The following is a 20,007-nucleotide window of genomic DNA, read 5'->3' as shown; positions in this document are numbered from 1 at the left end:
GGAAAATGGAAGAAAAAATGGCCTTTGGTTTTTATGTGTTCCTTTCACTAGGGCTTCCCTGGTGGCTCAGAGGATAAAGTGTCTGCCTGCAATGCAGGAGACCTGGGTTCGATCCCTGGGTTGGGAAGATCCCCTGGAGAAGGAAATGGCAACCCACTCCAGTATTCTTGCCTGGAGAATCCCATGGACAGAGGAGCCTGGCGGGCTACAGTCCATGGGGTCGCAAAGAGTCAGACACGACTGAGCGACTTTACTTTTCACTCACTTTTTTCACTAGTATATTCAGGGCTGTAGTATATTTAAAATTGATCATTTATCTTTGTCTGCTTAACAGTAAAACAAAAGGATAGATGATTACTAGTGTTTTCTGGAAGATACATAGGTGTGTGTGTGTGTGTATATATATATATATATATATATGTATATAAACTTTCATGAGTAAAACTAAGTTTTAGAGCTGTTTTCTTCATATGTTAAAATTAAGCAAGATTTAATCTCATGCTGAAATAATTTACCTCTTCCTTTAAAACTTTCTGTGTGTTGATTCCCATATATTCTTTGTTATACTTCCTAAATCTCTTTATTGAGGAAGTTGCTAAGTGGTGTCCAACTCTTCATGACCCCATGGAATGCAGCACGCCAGGCTTTCCTGTCCTTCACTATCTCTCGGAGTTTGCTCAGACTCATGTTTGTTGAGTCAGTGATGCAATCTATCTCATCCTCTGCCACCCTCTTTTGCTTTCAACCTTACCCAGCATCAGGGTCTTTTTCAGTGAGTCCGCTCTTTGCATCAAGTGGCCAAGGTATTGGAGCTTCAGCGTCAGTCCTTCAAATGAATATTCAGGGTTGATTTCCTTTAGGATTGACTGGTTTGATCTCCTTGCAGTCCAGGGGACTCTGAAGAGTTTTCTCCAGCACCACAATTTGAAAGCATCAATCCTTTGGCGCTCAGCCTTCTTTATGGTCCAACTCTCACATCCATCCATGACTACTGGAAAAATCATAGCTTTGACTATAAGGACCTTTATTTTACTCTACAATGTCATTAATTATTCTTGAGCTTTTGTTTTCTTTTACAAGTTCTTCTAGCTATCTCGGCTATTTTTTGTAACTTATTTCCAAATGTCTTGTTATAATTAAATATTGATATAATTCTATGGTGAAGCTTGAGCTTTCCACTAATAGCATTCTGGTAGACCTTGGCTTCTCTAATATCTGCATTAGAGAAGAAACCAGAAAAAGATACTAAAGCCTTCTTGGCAATGAAGAAGTAGTAATTCCTAAGCATCCAAGAAAAAAGATCCAATAAAAAGGATCTAATAAGGAGCCACAGACCTGAAGGTTAATCCGGACACAGTACACCATACTCTGCTGGTTTGCTACATTGAAGAAGTGGAGTATTCAGATTGACCAGTGATGTCTCACAGCCCTTCTTTTGATGTGAAAGCTGAAAAGTGTAGAAGTGATAAGAAAAGTGACATGGAGAAAAGATGCCACAGCAACCCTGATTATTGTTGCAGGCATGGTGGTTAATAGAAGAAGCAATCAGATCTGTAAGCAGCCCATACTCGTGCAGAGCAAGAGAGTCAGTGATAAAGACACCAACTCTGATCTCTGGATAGCCAGTAGTTCACCTGATACTCTTGAGGGTTTAGAGTATCTCTATGGAGTGGATGTGGGGTGGCATTGCCCATAGATGGGGATTAGAGGAGGGATAAATAGCCACTATTTAATCTTTTTTTATCTTCAGTTTTATAATGGAAAATTTGAGAAATTTTTCTTTATACTCTTTTAAGATGTGGAGAATTATATGGAACATCATAGATTCGTGTTTGTTTTTTTTTTTTTTTTTAAAAAGAATGTTAAAGGTTTAAAGGGCCAAACTTCAGGTGTCTGGAAATCTCTATATAGATTTTCCCAGTAGAGTCATCTTTCTTGTATTCTCTCCCTCTTCTGGATGGCATTTGTCCTCTCTCTCTAGGCTGTGTGTTACTTTTCAGCATGAGGATTTCCCATTGTGGTGTGGAGTGTATTGAATTTGGCAGCAGACGGTCTGTAACTAAGGACATTGTGTGTTTCCGTGGTCCAGGCCAACTTTCCTGTCTTAAGTATTTTCTTGGGGGCTGTAGTGTTCTGTGGTGCAAAGGCATGGGTAGTCGGTTCAACATTATGGACTTTTTGCTCCCCGTCAGAACCTGGGTAATTATTTTTGCCCTATTTAATATGAAAATACCCAGTTAGTGACTGTTGATTCTAATATGTTAACCGAAAATTTGGAGGCTCATTTTGTGAGTTGACATAGATTGGTCTTCCCAATGAAGCATTATGGTCCTCTTAAGGATATTTTGAACTGTAGTTAGGAGCCTTTTGATATAACATTTTTTGGTGTTGATGCTTATGAAAATGTTCTTTGATATGTATTTTCAGGGAATAAATGAGCTGATTTATAGCAGGGGAAAGTATAAGTCAGATTAGCTATTAATAGTTCTTCCTGCAGAAAAATAAGAATACTTAAGAGCATGCATTAATCAATATGCAGTCAAGTAGTGAACTTTATGTACACTGTAGATACAGTTTACTGGTATTAATCAGATTTCCTGCAAAGTTATATAGATACACACTTGAGTTTTATGAGAATATGGTTATCTAAAGATTTATTGTCCACCGTATTGCACAAACACCAAATTAGTTTACAAATAATATTGACCTACATCACTCAATTCCTATTCCTATCTTATTGAGTGATGCAGGTCAATATTTATAAATTAATCTCAAGTAACTTCTTTAAGTACTAAAGCCTTTTCCTTTTGTTTGCAATTTAAATCTATTGTAATTAAAAATTGTTTAAAATGGATATGCAGTCTGATTAGTCTAAAAAATAATCGGGGTAAACTTGATGTAATGGCAGTTAAAGTGGCAGGGATTAATTTTTTATGGGTAATATCAGCAATTCTGGTTTTCTGTTATCTCATAACTTCATATACTCAGAAGCCTCTGGAGCTCTGAGCAGAGGTGGATGATGGTAAACCAAGTTGTCATATTTTCCCAAATAGAAATTGTAATTGTTTTCCACTTATTGTTGGTATATTTCTTTTAATAAATCTAAAATTAGTCAAAAATTCTAAAAATAAACTAAGTTTGCTAAATTCTATCAGTGAACTTAACACACTGTAGCTCCCCTACCTGTGATGGTATCTAACAGGATGACCTTTCATGTTCTTCCTCACCTCCTCTCATTTCCCCTTTTTGTTTTCAAAGAGAAACTGGTAATCTGGGTAGATTCAAGGCATCTTTGAGAGAGAATGTCTTGGGGAGCCCCAAGGAGCTGGTGAAGTTGAGCGTGCCTTCCTTAGTGTATGCTGTGCAGAACAACATGGCTTTTCTAGCTCTGAGCAATCTGGATGCAGCAGTGTACCAGGTAGGTGGTAATCAAAAGTGCAGAATCTTTAAAAACATGTTTTTATGGCGAAAGGATTTTTATTAACCCTTTATCTCACTATCAAATATTTTTCTCAATTCTATTAATGATACCAGATATATTTGTGTCAGAGTCTAATGTTAGCTGAGTTGATTAGTTCATTGTTTTGTTCTTAGGTGACGTACCAATTGAAGATTCCCTGCACTGCTCTATGTACTGTTCTAATGTTAAACCGGACGCTTAGCAAGTTACAGTGGATTTCAGTTTTTATGCTGTGTGGGGGAGTCATACTCGTACAGTGGAAACCAGCCCAAGCCACAAAAGTCGTGGTAAGAAACAAAATACTTAATGTAACTAAACTAGGAAACTTTTTAAAGTCTTATGCACTTCAGACAGTCACACTGAGGCATGGAGCTTGATTATATTTCTTTGAGTGAAAATAACCTTTGCCAGACTTTCCTGGTGGCTCAGACAGTAAAGCATTTGCCTACAATGCGGGAGACCGGGATTTAATCCCTGGGTCGGGAAGATACTCTGGAGAAGGAAATGGCAACCCACTCCAGTACTCTTGCCTGGAAAATCCCATGGATGGAGAAGCCTGGTAGGCTACAGTCCATAGGGTCGCAAAGAGTTGGACATGACTGAGCGACTTCACTTTCACTTTGAACCTTTGCCTTACATATATCCTTTTTTCTCCTCAGGAAAATGTTATTGTTAAGGAGAGGTATACTGGCTTCTTTTTTTTAAAGAGGAGAATATGCATAAAATACGTTAGAGATGGATGGTATCTTAAACTCAATATAATGCCCCTCCTTCATTTTATGGATAACAAAATTGAAGTAACTTCAAAGAGAGGAAGTAACTTATTCAAAGTTCCACAGTTAACAGCTAACCTGTGACTCAGATTGTGCAAACTTCCACACAGTGTATATGTTCAGAATTTCTAGGCCTCTTTTAGACGTTTTCTCAGAAATACTGGGCAAAGTTTTCTCCATCTAATTTTCATGTTCTCCTGCAGTCACAAAAATTTTTGCTTTGTACATAACAACCACTGTCAACAATTGGGCTTAGAGAGGAGTGGTAGTGGTTTTCCTGATAATTGATAACTAAAATAGGGCAAAAGGCGCCTTCACGTCTTTTAGTCCAAGAGTTAAATATTAAGGTATATACCTGATTTTTTAAAAAAAGTATTATATGCTTTAATTGGTTGTTTTCCCAAAGAGTAGAAAGTAGAACCACAGTGGGGATCTGAAGGCCAGGAGCTTCCTTCTGCATATTCCCAAATGAGAGACCATGGGTTCTCCCATCCAAGTACTAACCAGGTTCCCACCTTGCTTAGCCTCCAAGATCAGAGGAGTTCAGAGTGGTATGACCATAGGGGGCCCATGGTCTTTTAGGAGCGGAAGGCAGCCGGGGAGGTATACAGAGCTTGTGAAAGTAGAAAAAGTCAGCTTTTTACGTACTTTCTGGCCTGGCTGAAGAATTTTTTTTCTCAGAAACTGAGTTTTAAATTAGTTTTTATTGTCTTTACATGATGTTTAAATGTGCTTATATTCTTGGTGACATTTCAAACACTGATCAAAGGTGTACTGCACTGTAACTCAGATGTAGACCATTGGAGAAATAATTTGTTTGGGAAATAATGCAAACACTTAAAAGTTAAATATGAACTTCCAGGACCACTTTACATGTTTAGCAAATGTCCACCTCACATAGGTAATGTGTACTAAAAGCTTAGTAAACTAAAGCAGAGAATTTGACTACTGGAGCACTCTAGAAAGTTCTTTCGTATCTTGAACAGAATGCAGCTTCCTGTAACTGCCTCTTGTTCCCTGCTCTCATCAGAGTAACTCCGATCCCTGCTAGCTCCACATGATGATCCTCGGAATGTCTGAGAACAGTGTCACAGCCCTACCCTCTGTGTCTGTTTCTGTCCCGCTATTGAGAGAACCTTGTTTCTTTCTCTAATATGCCTTCTGGAGACTTTGTGATCCCTGGCTCGTGCCAGTGCTGCCTTGTATTTTGCCGAGGTCCAGCCCCGGCTGATCCAGGGTATTCGAAGGGGAGACGGAGTAGGCGACCTATTTATTTATTTATTTATTCAGAGATATAAAGAATAATAGAATGAGGATAGCTCAGTAGGAAATTTCAGTGGAGAAAAGAAGCTGAGTGGCTTGGTTTACGTGGGAGACCAATAAAACTTCAAGACAAGAAGTTTGCACCACTTACGTAGGCCGCAGGCGTCCTTCCGTTCTCCCGAAGGAGAGGAGACACTGAGGCCTCCCCGGTCAGATCTTAGAAGCCCAGGCATAATTAGTAAGCATGGTGGGTTCCGCGCTCCAGATGGAGACTCAGCTGGAAGTTAAAGGGAAGAATGACATGGGGAGACCAAGCGTTGGTGAGCTAGGCCCCTAGCTTTATTTTCAAAAGGGGCTTTTATACCCTAAGTTACACATAGAGGATAATAGGGGATGCAAAGTCAGCAGTCTTTGATGCTTATCAAAAACCAGGGTTTCTTTCCTGCAAATTGATCGTTTACAAATGGTTTAGGTGATTTACATCATCTTCTGGCCAGAGGCCTATTAACATTTTATGACTCTTGACAAGCACTTATCAACAAAGACTTATTTTCTCTAAGAGTAATTATTTTAAGGTTTGGCGCCATCTTTCGAAGATAAAATTACATTCCTATAGGGCGGATGTGTAATGGGTTTACAAAGGAAAGAATTTATTACCTTAAGGGTCTAAAGTTACTAACACCAAGGCCACTACTTATTTTTTCTACATACCAACTATATTAATTAATACATATTCAAGGATACAATACAGGGGATGTGGAAACTTGGCAGCAAGCATTGGCTCGTCAATGAAATCTATTACTAGTTTTATTCTGACAGTTTCTAACTCTCTGAGAGGCTCTAAGCTATTTGAATATCTTAAGCTTCCCGTGCCTCTTGAGGCTGGGAGACTGTAAACAATCGTATGCATAGCTGTAGGTGTCCGGGTAAACTTGTCAGGCGAGTTAGAGAGCCATCTGAGGGGTTTGGATTTGAACACTCCTAATTGCCCAGGAACTTTATTAATTGGAGCTGTAAGTTAACTCTTTGACAGAGAGAGCGAGATGGTGGTGGGGGACAGCTCCCAGTAAAGTCAGAGGTGAGAGCACAAAGCAATAAAGCAGGCAGACTCTGGTTTTTTGGGGGTAGATGCTCGCGAATATCCGGGGGCACTCCCAAGGCTCGATCCCGCCTTTGCATATGCCGAGCCTCCTTCCTCATGACCTTTGTCACGAGTGGAATGTCTCTCGCCGGCTTCTGGCAGTATTTCTTTTCTAGATGCCTTTATCCATTGTTTTTCCTCAGTATGTCCCCAAAGTTCATACCATCTCCAGATGTTGACTGAATAGTGTGAGTTGTGGTGGTGGTGGTTGGTGGTGGTTTAGTTGCTAAGTTGTGTCTGACTCTTGTGACTTCATGGACTGTAGTCTACCAGGCTCCTCTGTCCATGGGATTCTCCAGGCGACAATACTGGAGTGCGCTGCCACTTCCTTCTCCTGGGGATCTTCCCGAGCCAGGGATAGAACCTGGGTCTCCTGCATTGCAGGCAGATTCTTTACCAACTGAGCTGAGTTGTAGTTCGCTAATTACCTCTAGACTTGTTCAGTCAGCCTAAGGTTATATCAGGGTGTTTTTTTTTTTTTTTTGGTTGGAGGTGGCTATCCATTCCGTAACTGATTATATAACCACATGTAGCTGTTTCACACACACACACACACAGTTTTTCTCAGATGTGTTTTGTGCAGCGGGCTTCTAAACCAAAGTGCAAGATGCGTTTATAGTTATTAAGCCCATCTTGTTAGCTTTGGGTTAATGTTCAAGCCTCTGAGGACTTTCCAGTCCTTATTGGTTGTTAGCTTTTTCTTGAAATGTTATTATGCTTTCTGCAGATGCAACACATATGTCTTCTGGGTCTTCACTGAAAATTTTAGACAGGACAGGATCAGAGTTCTGTGGACATGCCTTTAGATCTCTCTTTGACTCTCTTTTGTCCTCTTGCTTAAGAAACATTTGTTATCTCTCTCAGTTTTCATGAATCAGGAATTCAAGGGTGCCTGAACTCTGGCTTCTTTTAGACATTCTGGCTTGAGGGGTATCAGCCAGGGCTGCAGGCAGCTGAAGACTTGAAGCTGTTTCTCTGGTGGCTCATTCATATGCCTGGCTGGTTGATAGTGGTTGTGGGTCTAGCTTGGTTTTATTCTGTTAATTAGCACTTTGCTATATGAGCATTCACTCAGCTATGAATAGAACTAGTTATCCTCACTCCATTTCTCTGTCTTAGTAACAAAAATACTATGCAAATCTGTCAGATTTCTTACTGAACATTATCTCTGTGGAATTCCCCTCATCACTTAACTAGGAATCCTTTCAGTAAGACCGTTTGGTATGTCGTCTTCTCATTGAAGCCACACCATTTGTGTGTGTGTGTGTGTGTGATGACCATTAGACTTTTTAAGCTCTGTAAGTCATGTGTTCTGTGACCCTGCTTGTATTCAGTAACAGCACTGCCGTCACACTAGTTATTAGCAGTGTTTTAAGTGCTTTACACACATTAACTCACTTATGCCCACACCAATCATATGAGATGTGTGTATTTATTTCCATTTTCATATGAGGAAACTGATAGGGAAAGAAGCTTAGCAGTGGGTCCACAGTGACCTTGCTTGAGCCCAGGCAGTGTGGCTCTAGAGTCTGTGCTTTTGGTAAGTGTACTGGCATGCCTTCCACGTCTCAAGCTGCTTTTGATAATTTCTGCAGCTTTTCCTCTGCTCTGCCTTTCTGAAAATCAGGACAGTATTTGCCCAATTCAGATTTTCTGGCATAGTTTCCATGCCCCAGTAATATTCACAGATATAGTGAACACTACCTTGACTTGTTACGGTTCTTAGTCAAGATGCTTCTGAATTTAGGTAGGTGTTTTTATGATAGCAAACCACACATCTTAGACTTTACTTCCCATTCATTCATTCATTTAAAATCATTATTCACAGAGAAAGTGGAAACTATATTTGGGTAACTCTTATTTTCTTGCTTTCTAATAGTATGTCATTTAGCTAAAGAAACACTTTTTTCTTCTCTTTTAAAGGCCGCCTTCAAAGTTTTAAAGTATTTTTGCAAGCCTCCACTTGTTCTGAGTTTTTGATTTTTTTGATACTAAAATTTCTGGTTCCTCTTGGTTTTGTATACTGTATTTTTTTTTTTTTAGTGTTCCTATAAAATGAGAATTCATCGAAGATGCCCTTAACTAGTGACACCTGACTTCTTTACTATTCATGAGAACCTCATTCTTATGAAACTCTTATCCTTCTTGAACCATCTTCCCACTAGCTATGGAATTTGTTTTATTTCTTTGAATTTTCATTTATTCAAGACTGGAGCTCAGGTCTTCTTAACTATGCTGTGTTTGGCTGTTGCTCATCCTCTTAAAACACTGCCCTTAAGTTTCCATGACTTCTACTTCATCACCCGGTAGTTTATCAGTTAGAATTAAGTCTAGAGGAGCAGTCAGTGTCCATCACCATTTTTCCTAACTGTAGAGATTAAACTGGCAGAAAAGCCAAGAATTTGTCAGACATTATATTTAGTAGCTTGAGCTTTCTAGTGTCCTTCCGTTATTTTTTCTCATCTCTATGCCAGTCTTATAGTTTATATTAGGAAAGCATCCATGTTTATCCATTGTAGTCTATAGCAGTGGTCCTCAAAACAGTGTACATCAGAATTAACAGGAAGGTTAAACAGATGATGAGGGTGGAGGCTAACAGTTTATGATTCGGTAAGTCTGGGGAACGCCTGTCAGTTTTCATTTCTAACAGGTGATGCTGCTGCTGCTGTTGTTCCAGGGACCATACTTTCAGAATCATTAGTTCATAGTATCTTCTATTTCTCCTTTTATCTTTATGCAGATATTTTCTCTCTCAGGTCCTTAAAGTAATACTTTTCTTATATCAGGCTTCTTGTTTTGAACAAGGTATGTGCTTATCACATTACAGTCATGTGTCTCAACCCTTTAGTTTCTGAGTGCTACCACTCAGATTACATTGATCTCTGAGAAGAGAATGATGAAAGCTCCTGAGGGTTAGTTTAGGAAAGAGGAAATAAAGTTGAAACAATAGGTTGGGGGTCCATATACCTGCATCTGTTAGCAAAGTATTATGAATATATATACATGTTAATCTCTTACATTAATGAACTATTTAAGAATCAGAGCTGTGTAGCACCTTCCTCTTTATTCATTTAGTATCTAAAATAGTGTATATGGTACATAAAAGTCATGCTATTAATATCTGATAAAAATTCAGTAAAGCTGGAAATCGTACAAGTCCTTTATCCCATAGGTGATAGGGAATAAAACAAGTCAAAGTGTCGTTATTTCCATGATTGATCCTATAAGGGCTTGAGTTATGGTGGTGTCAGAAGTTAAAATTAAGTGGTGGCTGCTGCTTGCATGATAAATTGCTTCAGTCGTGTTTGACTCTTTGTGATCCCATGGACTGTAGCCCTCCAGGCTCCTCTGTCTGTGGGATTGTGCTGGCAAGGATACTAGAGGGTTGCCATGCCCTCCTCCAGATCTTCCCAACCCAGGGAGCGAACCCATGTCTTTTATGTCTCTTGCCTTGGCAGGCAGGTTCTTTACCATTAGCACTGCTTGGGAAGGCCAGCAGGTGGTTGACTACGCACAATTCTGTGCTCGGGTGCCACTGTTATTAGGAAGAAGCCACACATGTTTATCATTTATTGTGCCTGTGATTTGACCAATATGTTTTTAACTTAATACTTTAGTTTGTCCCTGGGATGGCATTTTGTTTGGTCCTGTCTTATTCTACAGAAAAGCTGTGTCTGATACACATACTTGCAGTAGAACTGTAAACAGATGTTTGTATTCCTTTGTTTGGTCTCTTGGATGAGTTGTGTTTTTGGTCACTAAGAGTAACTTGTAAAACATCACTGTTGCAGGTGGAGCAGAATCCCCTGGTAGGATTTGGCGCTATAGCTGTTGCTGTATTGTGCTCAGGATTTGCAGGTAAATCATAAAAGCACCACTTGATTCAGTTGTCAAATTGTTTTTCTGGGAAGCATGTAGTAGTGTTTAACTCAGCTTAGATCTCAGTCCTTACTCATTTTTGCAGTTATCTAAGAATGTATTTGTCATCATTGACTATCCCCAGTCCATCTAAGAACCCCAAAATAAATGAAAAAAGACCTCTGAAAATGGAATGTTAGCCATCAGAAAGCTCAAGTACTTTTTTCTATTTTTCTGGCACTGACCTCAGGCTAGATTCAGCTGCTTTACGTTGCTAGTTACCAGCTTGCTATCTGTATTTCCCTCATACTCTCAATTTCTTTCTCTGCTTCAAAAGATTAGGCATTATGGAGTAGGGAGGAAAGGGAGGTGGGAAATACCTCAGAAAACCTAGTACCCAGAAGTAAGAGCCAAAAAGGGAGAGAAGAATCAAAACCACTAATATCAGATAAACATGGAGGTCTGGACTCACATGTGTAGGGAAAAGCAATCCTTCACTGTATCAAGGAGAGACAAAAGTATGAATGTTAAGTGCAATATAAGAAATGAGATGTTTTAGAAATAGTTCCAATGGAGAAGAAACTGAAAGGGTATATTAGTTATAGCTGTACATCTTTATTATTTATTTGTACTATTTCAAGAGTTAAGACTTTTTTTATTATAGTACTTTATTTTTGACTGGGAAAGTAATCTTTTTCTCTTTTCATCTAGTTATTTGATAAGAGGGGAAAATCTAAATTTAGGAATAAACTTAATGACAGCATTATGCTAGACTTTTATTCTTAAACAGCAAATCAGAAACAAAAATTGACTTACACTCGAAATAATATACTGTTTGATTTTTAGCACTATTTTGAACAGTTAAAGTGTGTCCAACATTCTGTTTAGTTCAACCTTTCAGTACACAAGTGAGAAAACAGTAGGTGGTTTAATACCCCTCTATGCTTGGAGTAACTGAGAACTGAATAGTTGAATGGTTTTTCCAGATGAGGAAAATCAAAGTTAGAAATAGGAGTAGCCATTACGTTTGTTTCCATTCTCTGGCTCTTTCCAACACAGGTTCATCAAAGAAAAAAATCTGGGTTTTCATTTCATTTTAGTTGATGAGTACTCCAGTGGCAGAGTCTCTAGCGTTTGTAACAAAACTCTTTAATGTTCTTGTTAAACACGCATTCATTTTAAGTATAGAACTTATAGCTGTGCTATATGACTTTTTGAGGGAGAAGTTATGTGCTCTTTTGGAGTACCTAAAAAGCTATGGATCATCAACCGCAGAAAAATGCACATATACACAAAACATATTGTCTAGTTAGGGAATTCATGTTCTTTCTGACAGTGTGTATGAACTTGGCCTATGGACCCCTGCTTTAAAGCAAAGTGGCTTCACTCAGCAAGTTCTATTTAAATTTTATTTTGGTTGTGTTATTCTGAAAAAAAATTCCTGGTGGTGATTATATAGGTTATTTTGCAAAGTGGAGAGTATTCATCACTAAGCAGATACTATAGGAGTATGATTAAGATAATTGACTCTTAACAGCATAGTTTTCTAGCTGACCAAACCAAGTGCTTTGGTGGCATTAGTAGACAGCTTTGGCGCTCTAGCTCACTGCTATAATAAAGGCAGAAACTTAACAATATTCAGAATTTCCATTAAATATGGGTTAGAAAGCTCCCTCTTGGTTATTAATTCTATATGCTCTGTAAAAACAAACTGGTAATGTTCAGTATGGCATAAGTCATAACCAGCATAATAAACGTGCATTAAATTAATGTAAAATATTTTGTTTCCTAAATCATATACTTTGTCTTTAGATTTTTATTCTAAATGAAAGACATTTTCATTTCTAATAATATCTATTTCATATTTGCATGCTTAATTTTTTTTCAGGAGTATATTTTGAAAAAGTTTTAAAGAGTTCAGACACTTCCCTTTGGGTGAGAAACATTCAGATGTATCTATCGGGGATTGTTGTGACATTACTTGGCGTCTACTTGTCAGATGGAGCTGAAATTAAAGAAAAAGGATTTTTCTTTGGTTACACATATTATGTCTGGTTTGTCATCTGTAAGTATCTAGGAATTAAAGGTTCTAGGTAGATCTTTTTAAAAAAAATATTAACAATATAGTATATATTATATTATGTAATATAAGTTAGATGTCATTTAAGCCTTTATAGCATTTTAAAATTGTTCCTTTGATACTGAGAATACCAGCTTGAAAATGTAATTTTGATTTTATTGACTTACTTTTGTGGCAAAGCTATCCCAAAGCAATTTTTGCCTTCATAATCAAAAGTACCTAATGTGTTAGCAATAAGTGTGTACAGTTTAGTAGTAGAGTACATAGCCCTTTGGGCATCTGAAAAACAATGTTTTGTAGGAATTACGACTCACTTTTAGTACAAACTCTCTCAGAAGGCTGCGTCTAAGGAAAATAGCATTTTCCTAGGTAAATTAGTATGGCATCTCTGAGGATGAAAAGTGCCCCACCGTCATAGAATGTTTCATATGAGTGTTAAGATTCTCTTTCTTTCTGTACACAAGTCCTTGCAAGTGTTGGAGGGCTCTACACGTCTATTGTGGTCAAATACACAGACAATATCATGAAAGGCTTTTCTGCGGCAGCTGCCATTGTCCTGTCTACCATTGCTTCAGTGATGCTGTTCGGATTACAGATAAGTATGTCTTAGTTTGTACTCTAAGTTTTTAACAGGGAAGAGCTTCTCATTTCCTTGGTTCATCTTTTATTAAATATGGCAGTTGCTTATAGTGTTTACGGAAATTCCTTAGTTTTGCTATAATTTATCCTAGAAGTGCACCAGTTCATATGTGTGTGGAATGTGGGGTTCACGGTACTTAGGTTATTTAAATGGTTCCAGAGCTTAAACCGAGGGTGTTACTTCTGTGTGAGAGTGAGCAGGCTACTCAGTAGGAAGAGCATTTTTGCAGTCAGGGCCTTCCTGTTTCCCAGGTATTATATACAAGACAGCTTAAGTGCTTCAATGTGAATACAGCATGACTAGGTACACAAGGAAAGAAACAGAAGGACTTGAGGAATTGATTACTTACCCCAGGGAATTATAGTAAACTTGGCCTTTTATTTTTGAGGAAAGAATAGTAAAACTTCATTTCCCCCTTAGTTTGTACCTTCCTGTTTTAGACTTGGGTATAACCTGCTTTTGAAACTACAATCCAAATCTAAATTTTCTTTTATAAAGCTATCTTTATTTCATTTAATATGTAATTAATAAATTCATTACTGTAGCTGGCATTCTGGCACCTCCTTTATGCTTGTCCTTCTAATATAATTTTCCCTAGCCATATCCACTATTAGTTGGCTTCTGAATTATTTAAGCAGAGATACTGACTTATCAGTTATACCATAAACTAATACATGAGGAAAATCTGTCCAATATCAACATTAAGTAAAAGAATCAGATCTGGCCTATATTTACATTTCATTTTAAAACTGACTTTTGTTATAAATGCAAATAGAAGAACATCAATGTTGTAGATATCTTAGAAAAAAAATTGATAGTATGGTTCAAATCTTGCTTGTACCATTTATTAGCTGAACAGCCTTGGGGAAGTTACTTAACCCACGTCTCAGTTTCTGTGTCTGTAAATTGGGAACAAGATCATCCATCTCCTAGGGTTATTTTAGGCGAAGTGCTTATTCGAACAGTGCCTGGCAGTAATGTAAGCTAAGCAGCCGCTTACCATTTCGAAGCCCTCCTTTAGATGTTTTTTCTTCTCTTATTTTCACTTTGTGTTTTGATCCAGCTTTATGCTCAACAAATCCTATGCCTGTACTCCTAATGAATATCTGAGAACAGTGTAAATGCTTTCTGGTCAGTGTTGTGGCTGACTGATGTCAAGGAACTTAATTAAGAATGTCAGCAATCTTAGTTTTCTATTTAATTTACCCTCTTCCCCCCCTTTCTGAAGGAAAAGCTAGTCTGTCTTAGGGATGAATTAAAATCCATGGCTCGATGTCATTTCTCTGCATGACATTTTTTTAAAAGATAGTAAGACTGTGCCATTGTACTCCCTAAAATAGAATATGGCTTAGTTTTGAACAGAATATACAGTCTGACACAAATATTTAGTTATATAATGCTTACTTTGGGCAAGTAATTCAGTTATGTCCTGATTTTTAGAATTAAGATTAAAAAAAAAGGTTAGCAGAAAATATAGGTTTACTGATTAAATCACCACTAATCATTTGCTATTCAGGAATGCAATCCTCAAAGGTTTGAATCATTAGTCACCTAACTTTTTGAATTTGCTAACTACCTCTTACTCTAAACTTTAACAGGCTTCTAGTATCATGGAAAATCCATACTCCCCTGCCTTTTCAGTCAGCATATAGGGATGTTGGTATGCTCTTGGTCCGTGACCCAAGACAGTGATACGTGTGTTCTTGAAAAGTGTGTAGTCAGTGATTGCCACTCCCTTGACTTTACCACTTTTTGTTTTTTTGGGGTGGGGGGTGGCGCTAGAATTGATTACTTTTCTAAACCTTACCATCAAAATACAGAACACTTAAAATTTATTTTCCATACAGTCTGATAGTGTAAACCCACAGTTCAAAGTCTTCAAGATTTTAAACTGATCATTGTTATGTAGTTTTAAGGGCACAAATACAGATTAAGCTCTTTTTTTTTTTTTCCTTTCCAGCACTCACCTTTGCTCTGGGTACTCTTCTTGTTTGTGTTTCTATATATCTCTATGGATTACCCAGACAAGACACTACGTCCATCCAACAAGGAGAAACAGATTCAAAAGAGAGAGTCATCGGTGTGTGACTTTAGCCTCAAAAGAGATTCCTACTAAGACTAAACCATTTATATTAAACTAGAGCCTTAAGTCAATTTCAGAAGGTAGATTTAAAAAACAAAAACTGTTTGGCCTAAGAATTAAGAAGAAAGCTATGTGAATGAATTGCAGAGTTTTAATGTGACCTGTTTGGAATCAACCTGTTTTAAGAATGAAGGATTTTTATTATTGTGTATATAACAATGTATATATAAAAGTATGGAGATGATGTGGTGTTTAAAAAAAATCATGCAAGGCTGCAATATTCAATTAATGAGGTTTGGGGTTATGTTAAAGGTTAAAGTGCCAAAGCCATTTCTGTACTAACTGTTCTCTTGTTCAGGTACCAGGGGAGAAGGGTTGACCCCTCCTTATTCTCCAAGGCATGTACAGTATTTAGTCCCAGCAGCAGTGAAGACTCTTTTCTTACAAAAGGGAGGCAAAACCAAGACAGGCTAGTTCAGAAACAAACTGAATGTGTAACTTCTCCAACTGAATCTATTTAGAAACTCAGACAGTGATGTGTGGGTGGTGACTGAATACCCCTTTAAGTGCTGTCTTTGTGCCATTCATTGTCTGGATTCATATTTCTTTGCTGTTAGAGGATATACTTTTCTTCAAGAAATATTTCTAATGTCATTTTTGTACTTTTTTAAATAAAGTATGTAACTGTTGGGCTCTCAATAATTTGTGAAACTTCAGTGTTTTTTAAAAAAAATTTCTATGTTATGGGAAAATTCAGCAATAAACTTAATTTATTATATGAAATGTTTGCTCACTACTTGTATTGTAGATATGACCATTAAGATAATGATTAAGCATAAACACAAGCCCAAACCATTAAATTTTTTACTTTCTATATGCAGACTTATATCAAGTTGCAAAAAAGGGCTATAAAGCAACTCTAGCTAGCATTAAACAACAACAAAGGGAATTTGTAAGACTGTAGGGCTCTAGGCTGGATCATCGAAAAAGCAAGAGAGTTCCAGAAAAACATCTATTTCTGCTTTATTGACTATGGCAAAGCCTTTGTGTGGATCACAATAAACTGGAAAATTCTGAAAAAGATGGGAATACCAGACCACCTAACCTGCCTCTTGAGAAACCTATATGCAGGTCAGGAAGCAACAGTTAGAACTGGACATGGAACAAGACTGGTTCCAAATAGGAAATGGAGTACGTCAAGGCTGTATACTGTCACCCTGCTTATTTAACTTATATGCAGAGTACATCATGAGAAATGCTGGGCTGGAAGAAGCACAAGCTGGAATCAAGATTGCCAGGAGAAATATCAATAACTTCAGATATGCAGATGACACCACTCTTATGGCAGAATAAAAAGCCTCTTGATGAAACAAAGGAGAGAGTGGAAAAAGTTGGCTTAAAGCTCAACATTCAGAAAACTAAGATCATGGCATCTGGTCTCATCACTTCCTGGCACATAGATGGGGAAACAGTGGAAACAGTGTCAGACTTCATTTTTTTGGGCTCCAAAATCACTGCAGATGGTGACTGCAGCCATGAAATTAAAAGACGCTTACTCCTTGGAAGGAAAGTTATGACCAACCTAGATAGCATATTCAAAAGCAGAGACATTACTTTGCCAACAAAGGTCTGTCTAGTCAAGGCTATGGTTTTTCCAGTGGTAATGTATGGATGTGAGAGTTGGACTGTGAAGAAAGCTGAGCGCTGAAGAATTTTTTTTTTTTTGCGCCGAAGAATTGATGCTTTTGAACTGTGGTGTTGGAGAAGACTCTTGGGAGTCCCTCGGAGTGCGAGGAGGTCCAACCAGTCCATCCTAAAGGAGATCAGTCCTGGGTGTTCATTGGAAGGACTGATGTTAAAACTGAAACTCCAGTACTTTGGCCACCTCATGCGAAGAGTTGATTCACTGGAAAAGACGCTAATGCTGGGAGGGACTGGGGGCGGGAGGAGAAGGGGATGACAGAGGATGAGATGGCTGGATGGCATCACCAACTCGATGGATATGCGTTTGAGTAGACTCCGGGAGTTGGTGATGGACAGGGAGCCTGACGTGCTGTGATTCATGGGGTCTCGAAGAGTCGGACATGACTGAGCAATTGAACTGAATTGAGGGCTCTAGGCTATAGGAATTTACATTTCTTTCAGGGACCTGCTTTTTCAAAGACTTGGCTCTAACAATCATTGCCCCTGTGTCATTTTACTCAAGAGTCAAATACTAAGGAAGCTAGGAATACTAAGGATCTGGGAAGAGGAATGTTTTTTCAAAGAAGAGGTGGGGGATACTAGACCTGTAAAACATGTCCCAATTTATGTTTTTATTCCATGGCTGATTTATGCTGAAGAAATATTGATACTTTAAGTAGAGAATTAGCAATCTGGAAGCTAATTCACTTAAAATTGGAGTCTTTTCTAGGATTAACAATGTATACCATACTTGCCAATATAAACCTAAGCTCACTCAACTAAAGAAGCTTTAGTTCATGCTAATTGGCTTCTCTATGCATAAAAATGGAGAAGGCAATGGCACCCCACTCCAGTACTCTTGCCTGGAAAATCCCATGGGCTGAGGAGCCTGGTAGGCTGCAGTCCATGGGGTCGCTAAGAGTCAGACAAACTGAGCAACTTCACTTTCTTTTTTCACCTTCATGCATTGGAGAAGGAAATGGCAACCCACTCCTTTCTTGCCTGGAGAATCCCAGGGACGGGGGAGCCTGGTGGGCTGCCATCTATGGGGTCGCACAGAGTCGGACACGACTGAATTGACTTAGCAGCAGCAGCAGCAGCATGCATAAAAACAGACTGTCATTGGTATTCAGAAGACTTCTAGTAGCAATAGTTAGAATAAAATTTAGCAGATCAGAAAGGAAATTCTCAGATGAGGATAGCTGAACCTATAAAACAGATCACATTCTACTCATGTTCCCTAAGCAGGTAAATGTACTTAACAATATGCAGATACACGAAACTGGGAAACTATTTCAAATATGCTTTAATGGACTAATTTACAAAGATCCTAAGTCGGTATCTGTAAAGTAATTCCTTGTTATTCAAATGTATTCAGTGCCTCAGTTCATGTAGTGTGCTAAGAGTTACCTGTACACAGCAATGAAAAGATAAGTAGAAGATCTGTTCTCTGGGAGTAGTCAGCTGTATTGGCAAAAAAGCTTAATTTTGGTCCCCCTAAATTTATTAAGAACACTCATAATCCTAAGAAAATTGAGATTTTTCTTCACAAGTTTTTAAAAAACCAAATAATCTTATTTATAAGAAGAGTTTCTGGATGAATGGTATAGTAAGAAACCTCAAGCCAGAACTCACATCACCCCACAAACACATACATCAGCATGTGGAACAGGTCTCACTGAGAAGTAACTGGAAATGGGCAGAAACACTTGTACACCAAGGTTGTAAGAAAGATCCACACAGAATCAGTAGGAAGGGAGGAGAAGCAGAAGTTTGGGACTGGTGCCCCAGGGAGGGGACACAGAAGGGAGATCACACGGGTGGAGAATCCTGGGAGTGAGCAGTTTAACACACATACTGGGCACCCCAGCCCTGGGTCAGACACAGCCAGCCCCCTTGGCTGGTTGGAGGGCTGGTGGGACAGGAGGGCTGGGGGAAGCCTAGGTGCCACTAGACTGGAGTGTGTGCACCTGTGCTCAGACACAGTAGGGACTAACTCGCCCTGTTGGTGGGAATGTAAATGGGTGCAGCCACTTTGGAAAACAATATGGAGGTTCCTCAAAAAACTAAAAATAGAGCTATGATCCAGCAATTCTACTCCCGGGTATATATCCAAAGAAAACAAAAACACCAAAGAGCTATGCCTGCCCCCCCCACCCCCAGATTCACAGCAGCATTGTTTCTAATAGCAAAAATATGGAAACAACATAGTATCCAGCAACAGAAGATGTGTAATATACATGAATATTAGCCATAAAGAAATGAAATTTTGACATTTTTGACATTTTCAACAATATGGACGGGCCTAGAGTTATTATGCTTAGTGAAATAAGTCAGAGAAAGACCCTCTTGTTATCACTTACATGTGGAATCTTAGAAGTAAAACAAATGAACACAACAAAGACAGATACAGAGAACAAACTAGTGGTTACCAATGGGAAGTGGGGAGAAGCAAAACGGGTCGAGCTTAAGAGATACAAACTACTATGTATAAAACGGGTAAAGAAGAAAGATATATTGCGTTGCACAGGGAAATACAGTCATTGTTCTGTATTAACTTTAAATACAGTGTAATTTATAAAAATAGTGGATCACTATGTACACCTGAAACTAATGTAATATTATAAATCAAGTATCCAGTACTCTTGCCTGGAAAATCTCATGGATGGAGGAGCCTGGAAGGCTGCAGTCCATGGGGTCGCTGAGGGTTGGACACAACTGAGCGACTTCACTTTGACTTTTCACTTTCATGCATTGGAAAAGGAAATGGCAACCCACTCCAGTGTTCTTGCCTGGAAAGCCCCAGGGACGGGGGAGCCTGGTGGGCTGCCGTCTATGGGATCGCACAGAGTCGGACACGACTGAAGTGACTTAGCAGTATACTTCTATTAAAAAACAAAACCCCTCAAGCCAGAGTTTAAACTCTAGTCCTTTGTCTCCAGTAGACCAAAGTGACTTTAAAAAGACTTCACTTAGTTTTATAAAAGTCTTTTTAGTACTTACTGACCATGAGAGAACTCAGATGA

General features: G+C 38.6%; 1 protein-coding gene across 3 annotated transcripts in view; it reads left to right on the top strand.

Moving 5' to 3' along the window:
* The window catches only part of SLC35A1 (solute carrier family 35 member A1), a 31,568-nt gene extending 15,487 nt beyond the window's left edge, over nt 1-16,081 (top strand). For all 3 annotated transcript variants that reach the window (XM_055535537.1, XM_055535540.1, XM_055535539.1), the window contains 6 exons: nt 3,259-3,418; nt 3,595-3,747; nt 10,429-10,495; nt 12,384-12,560; nt 13,040-13,174; nt 15,176-16,081. In XM_055535537.1, the coding sequence (XP_055391512.1) occupies nt 3,259-3,418; nt 3,595-3,747; nt 10,429-10,495; nt 12,384-12,560; nt 13,040-13,174; nt 15,176-15,303 (820 nt within the window). In that variant the 3' untranslated portion in view covers nt 15,304-16,081. The remainder of the gene's footprint in view (nt 1-3,258; nt 3,419-3,594; nt 3,748-10,428; nt 10,496-12,383; nt 12,561-13,039; nt 13,175-15,175) is intronic.
* The last annotated feature ends 3,926 nt before the right edge of the window (nt 16,082-20,007 follow it).

This window comes from Bubalus kerabau, chromosome 9 (genome assembly GCF_029407905.1).
Source record: "Bubalus kerabau isolate K-KA32 ecotype Philippines breed swamp buffalo chromosome 9, PCC_UOA_SB_1v2, whole genome shotgun sequence".
In the NCBI taxonomy this organism is placed as follows: Eukaryota; Metazoa; Chordata; class Mammalia; order Artiodactyla; family Bovidae; genus Bubalus; species Bubalus kerabau.
Note: the sequence above shows the minus strand (reverse complement) of the source record. Positions and strands in the feature narration are given on the sequence as shown.